The sequence below is a fragment of the Bison bison genome, unplaced genomic scaffold (assembly GCF_000754665.1).
Source record: "Bison bison bison isolate TAMUID 2011002044 unplaced genomic scaffold, Bison_UMD1.0 scf7180017864061, whole genome shotgun sequence".
Taxonomy (NCBI): domain Eukaryota; kingdom Metazoa; phylum Chordata; class Mammalia; order Artiodactyla; family Bovidae; genus Bison; species Bison bison.
The window spans coordinates 3,244,224-3,250,496 of NW_011494633.1; the positions used below are offsets into that span (position 1 = coordinate 3,244,224).

At 35.3% G+C, this 6,273-nt stretch overlaps 1 protein-coding gene across 5 annotated transcripts in view; it reads left to right on the forward strand.

Moving 5' to 3' along the window:
• Nucleotides 1-6,273, forward strand: part of FAM179B (family with sequence similarity 179, member B) — a 79,095-nt gene that overhangs the window by 23,695 nt on the left and 49,127 nt on the right. For all 5 annotated transcript variants that reach the window (XM_010836115.1, XM_010836113.1, XM_010836114.1 and 2 more), the window contains 2 exons: nt 1,668-1,958; nt 3,446-3,708. In XM_010836115.1, the coding sequence (XP_010834417.1) occupies nt 1,668-1,958; nt 3,446-3,708 (554 nt within the window). The remainder of the gene's footprint in view (nt 1-1,667; nt 1,959-3,445; nt 3,709-6,273) is intronic.

The window sequence follows — 6,273 nt, forward strand, 5'->3', positions numbered from 1 at the left end:
TACTGATTCTATTTCATTACCAGTAATTGGTCTGTTCATATTTTCTGTTTTTCTCCTGGTTCAGTCTTGGAAGGTGTAGCTTTCTAAGCAGATAAAACATGGTGTAATATAGTGGCTTAGAGCAAAGGATTGGAACCAGGGAGCCTGAGTTCAATAATTTCCTTAGTATTTCCTTACTTAGTATTCCTAACTCTGTCCTTTTTTTTAAATCCATAAAATAGGAATGGTACCTACCCCACAGAATTGTTGTGAAGACTAAATTAGTTAATACATAGAAAATACTTGGAACACCCCCTGACACATGAATATTAGCTCAATAAAGATTAGTTCTCGTCATTGCCATCGTATTTTTCATCATTATTACCATTTTTGGATTATCTATATAAAAAATCCAGAAGGATATACAGAAAACTATTAAAATAATAAATGATTTAGCAAGGTTGCTAGATATAAAAGCCAAATGGAAAGGTGAGTAAAGTTCCCAGATACCAGGAATATTCAGAAAATGATTTTTAAGAAAGAAATTACAGTATCAACAAAATTTGTAAGTATATGGAGGCCTAAGAAAAGACATTCATTATGAAAACTAAAATACTTTTTTGAGAGACATAAAAGAAGGCCTGAATAAATTAAAAGAGATCGTGCATTTTTTTTGTGATCCTATATTTTTAAACAAGGAAACTCAGTTTCATTTCTGTCAAAATCTCAACAGGATCTTTAATGGAGCATGGCAAGCTAACCCCAAAATTCATGTGAAAGAACACAGGACCAAGGATGACCTAGATAATTCTAAAGAGGATCAAAATGGAAGGAGACAGGATGATGACTGTAGTTAACACTGCTGTGTGGCATAGAGAAAAGTTGTTAGAAGAATAAATTCTAAGAGTTCTCATCACAAGGAGAAAGTTCTTTTCCCTTTTTTCTTTTCTTTTTATTTTATCTATGTCAGAAGATGTTAGCTGAACCTATCTTGTTAATCATTTCACTATCCATATGCATTTCACTCTCTATATATGCTGAAGCTGAAGCTTCGATACTTTGGCCACTTAATGGAAAGAGCTGATTCATTGGAAAATGTCCTGATGCTGGGAAAGATTGAGGGCAGGAGGAGAAGGGAGTGACAGAGGATGACATGGTTGGATGGCATCATTGATTCAATGGATATGAGTTTGAGCAAACTCCCAAGAGACTGTGAAGGACAGAAAAGCCTGGCACACTGCAGCCCATGGGTTGAGATTCGGAGATGACTTAAAGACTAAACAACTACTATATGTATATCAAACCATCATGGTGTATAATGTGTGTCAGCCATCTCACAAAACTGGAAAAAAAAAATAGAAGGAGACTTATCAGTGTGAGGATAAATAAAGCATTGTGGTACTACTGTAGAAACAGAAAAAAAGATTAATGGAGCCCATAAGAAGCACCTAAGAATAGACTCAAATATACATATGGGAGATTTATAGATGAAAGGGAAAGAGTGGATGGCTCAAAAAGTGGCACTGGGAGAATTACACTATCTCTATAGAAGAAAGTTAAATTAGGTTTTTACCTGCAAAAATATGGATGCCAGATAGGATTAAAAACCTGAATGTGAAAAGCAAAAAAACTTAAAACTCTTAGAAGATGTGTATAAGTAAATAATATTCTCTTTTGTCTTATTACAGTTTGTGCCAGCCTATGTTTTGGTAGTAAGACACAGCAGATATTTGGTAGTCAAACAGAGCGTTCGTCATACTCTGGTCCAAATTCAAGTTCAGGAGCTGTTCTTCTTCCATCCTATCCTCTCTCGTCACCTCGAACTAGTCCAAAGCACACGTCTCTTACTGTGTCTCCAAAGAAGTCTCAAGATAATTCCGTTAATTTCTCAAGTTCCTGGCCTCTTAAAAGCTTTGAAGGGCTTCCAAAGCCAAGTCCACAGAAAAAGCTTGTCAGCCAAAAATCATCTGATCCTACAGGTATATATGATGGTAAAAATTAATACTTTGTTCAAATATTTGTATGTTTGAATAATTATTTGAAGTTAGGGTTGTCAGATCTTTAAAAGTAAATTGCATTTTATTTCTCTGAATTAGTAAATATTTAGCAAAATATTAATGGAATGTTCAGTAGATCAAATGTATAATATAAAATTCAGTTTAAATTGTTGTTTCTTTTTTTTTTTCTTGTATTGCCACTTCAGAATCCTTTTGTAGAACTAAATAATAGTGCTTTATAATGGACATGAATGTGAACAGTCTGAGAGCCTACTAACAACTTTTAGCTTTACAAACATAAAATATTGTTCATATCTTTACCTCAGTGTCTAGTATCAACATTTATTGAATGTTACCATCAAAATTATTCTGATGGGTTTTCTGCTGCTTATTGGGCTTCCCAGGTGGCTCGGTGGTAAAGACTGCCTGTCAATGCAGGAGACACAAGAGCTGCGTGTTCCTACTCCTGGAGTAGGAAACGGCAACCCACTCCAGTATTCTTGCCTAGAAAATTCCATGGACAGAGGAGCCTGACAGGCTAGAGTCCATGGTGTTACAAAGTGTCAAACATGACTGAGCGACTGAGCACACACACACTACTGTTCGTTATCAACTAAAATATCCTTAACAATAGCCCACGCCAAAATCATAATATTAGCATGTATGTTTATTCAAGACAGATTCAGTTTCAGAAAGTCTGTGAAAGGTGAGTCCCATGTCCCAAATGCTTCCCTAACCCCAGCCCCTATGGTCAAATATTTCACCTTTAAACTACCCCACAGCACGAATCTTCCAGTTTATAACCATAACATCAGTTTATTGCATAGTCAGCTGATTTTATTACTTTCTTTTAGCATTGAGCCTTCATTTTCTTCTGTTAATTTTTTTCTGTATTTGTCTTTCCTCCAAAATCAAATACTGTATTGAAAGCTGAAATATTGTTTAACTTGTTCTCCTTAGTGCCCAGTATTACTGCTTTGCACATAGTAGTCATTCAAGTGTGCTTACATCAAGTGTTTCTTAAATCAAGCCAGATCATTAACGTTCCTAGGTTATTGTGGACTTTACTATACAAATATTAATCATGGTGATACGTATGAAGATAGACATCTCAGGAAGTTCCCTGGCAGTCCTGTGATTAGAACTGTGAGCTTTCACTGCTGAGAGCCTGTATTTAATCCCTGTTTGGGGACCTAAGATCCTATAAGCTGAGCAGCATGGCCAAAAAAAAATTTCACTTGGTATATAATATTTGTATTTCATATGAAAGGATTCTGGTTGGTCCATTTTTGTTATATTTGTTAGGGAACAATTTTTTTTTTTTAATCTCAAGTAGCAATCTGTATTTCTAATATAGTGTGCTTTTTAATTTAAAAGCAACTAATCCTAAACATTTGTGATTTAATGCTAACTTGTTTTCCAATTTGAAGTTGAAAAAAGAAAAGCAGTAATGTGTCTTTTCCATGCAGGAGAAAATTCTCAAGAGAAACCTCCTCAAATTCAACTTACTCCTGCTTTGGTGAGATCACCGTCTTCCCGACGAGGCTTAAATGGGACCAGACCTGTACCTCCCATACCACGGGGACTCAGCCTTCTGCCTGATAAAGCTGGTCTAAGCACAGTGGGACCCAAAAAGAAAGAGCCTGATGACATTTGGAAGAGTGAAAAAGATAATCTTACAGTTGATCTTTCAGAATTAAATATCAGGGATAAAGATTTGGATCAAGAAGAGGTGAGAACCAAATGCTTTCAATAATTTCTAAATGCTTGTAGTTGTTTATAATATAATAGTTTTCATTTAAGGAAAAATCAAGTACTTTGAATCCCATAACATCTTGTCTTATAAAAATATTTTATGTGTTTGCAGTAGAAAACATGGAAACTATAGTGAAGTATTAGGAAGAAAATTTATCACACTAAATTACACTACCCTGAATAGTTTATCATTAACACACTAATGTCTTTCCTTCCAGTATTTCTTCTGTATATATATTATTCCTTTTAAAATAAAAAATACAAATAATACGGCAATACAGCTATGTACTAAGCCCCCCCAAAATGAACAATTTGTCATATTTTTCCTAAATGAAAAATAATGAGACATAACGTAGTTCCCTCCCCAATCCAGTTTCTCTTTCCTCTTCACCAGAGACAACCACTATTACCATTAATTAGTGTTTTATGTATGTATGTACTTTTTATGTTAATATAGTAATATTTGATGCATTTATTTATAGTGTATTCCTATACATTACAATGTATATAATATATATTACAATATATATAATATATAGTATCTCTGTATATTGTAATGTATAGTATATATAATGTATGAGCTTCCCAGGTGCCACTAGTGGTAAAGAACCCACCTGTCAATGCAGGAGACATAAGAGACGCAGGTTCGATCCCTGGGTCAGAAAGATCCCCTGGAATAGGGCACAGCAACCCATTCCAGTATTTTTGCCTGGAGAATCCCATGGACAGAGGAGCCTGCTGGGCTACGGTCCACAGGGTCACAGAGTCATACACATCTGAAGTAACTTAAGCACGCATACACGTGAAACTATAATAGAGAAATTTAGCACACACACATTCATATAATTGATTTTGGCTTATTCCTCATCTTTTGCTGTTGTAAACAATGCTGCAGTAAACATTCTTGAGCATATCCCTTGTGCATACATACAGGTTATGGAATTGAGATCATATTTTATATTCATCTTTGAATCCTAGATAATTCCATTTGTACTATAAAAATGTATTGCCAGCATGATAACTATGCATATTAATTATGCCACAGAAGGAATGTGGCTGCTATATTACTTTGGATTCAGAGCACTGTTTCCACAGATGCTTCCTTATTATCATTTCAGTTTGTCTGTTATCAGGCTTAAAAGTGTTTTACATTAAATATGTAAACTAAAACAGCCAATGATGATATTTGATGGTCTTATTATGGTCTTAGTTTAGCCCATCTGTAAGATCTGAGGCATCAGTACTAATAGTTGACTCAAAAAAAAAATTAATGCATATTTATTTAAAAAGCTAACATTAAGCCTGTATAAAACTGACTTCTAAAGAACCAAAACTGGTTCTTAATGAACTGCTCATTCCAGCTTCTAACTGCTTATTAAGTTTTTCCTTGTTTTTCTCTTTTTGTTTTTGTTTTTCCCGTTATATTCCAATGGTACTAGAAATGGAATTTATTTATAGAAAAGAACCTTATAGAAGAGGTACTTTTTTAAAATTAATTTATTTTGACTGGAGAATAATGACAATATTGTGATGGTTTTAAAAAGACACTTTCGTAGCTCATAAATTTCATCTGATCCTACATATATTTGTATTACTTTTTATGATAACTTAAAAATAATCCTTTTAGTGGGTAATTGAAGAGGTAATTTCTTTTTTATAATTAGTACATATAAACAGATCTGCTGCTGCTGCTGCTAAGTCGCTTCAGTTGTATCCGACTCTGTGTGACCCCATAGACGGCAGCCCATAGGCTCCCCCGTCCCTGGGATTCTCCAGGCAAGAACACTGGAGTGGGTTGCCATTTCCTTCTCCAGTGCATGAAAGTGAAAAGTGAAAGTGAAGTCGCTCAGTCGTGTCCAACTCTTTGAGACCCCATGGACTCCAGCCCACCAGGCTCCTCCATCCATGGGATTTTCCAGGCAAGAGTACTGGAGTGGGGTGCCATCACCTTCTCCAAAACAGATATTACTATTTTTGAATATTCAACCTTCCAAGGACTTACTAGGGAAGTGGCCATACTTAATCAAAATGTAAGCAAAATATAATTTATGTATATTTCTGAGTTCCTTAATTTGTTCAAGGTTCTGTTCCCAAATTTAATATCTATGTTATGAAGATTTCTCTTACCTTGGATATGGGCTGGAAGAAGCATAAGCTGGAATCAAGATTGCCAGGAGAAATATCAGTAACCTAAGATATGTAGATGATACCACCCTTACGGCAAAAAGTGAAGAGGAACTAAAAAGCCTCTTGATGAAAGTGAAAGAGGAGAGTGAAAAAATTGGCTTAAAGCTCAACATTCAGAAAACTAAGATCATGGCATCGGGTCCCATCACTTCATGGCAAATAGATGGAGAAACAGTGGAAACAGTGTCAGACTTTATTTTTGGGGGCTCCAAAATCATTGCAGATGGTGATTGCAGCCATGAAATTAAAAGATGCTTACTCCTTGGAAGGCAAGTTATGACCAACCTAGATAGCATATTAAAAAGCAGAGACATTACTTTGCCAACAGAGGTCCGTCTAGTCAAGGCTATGATTT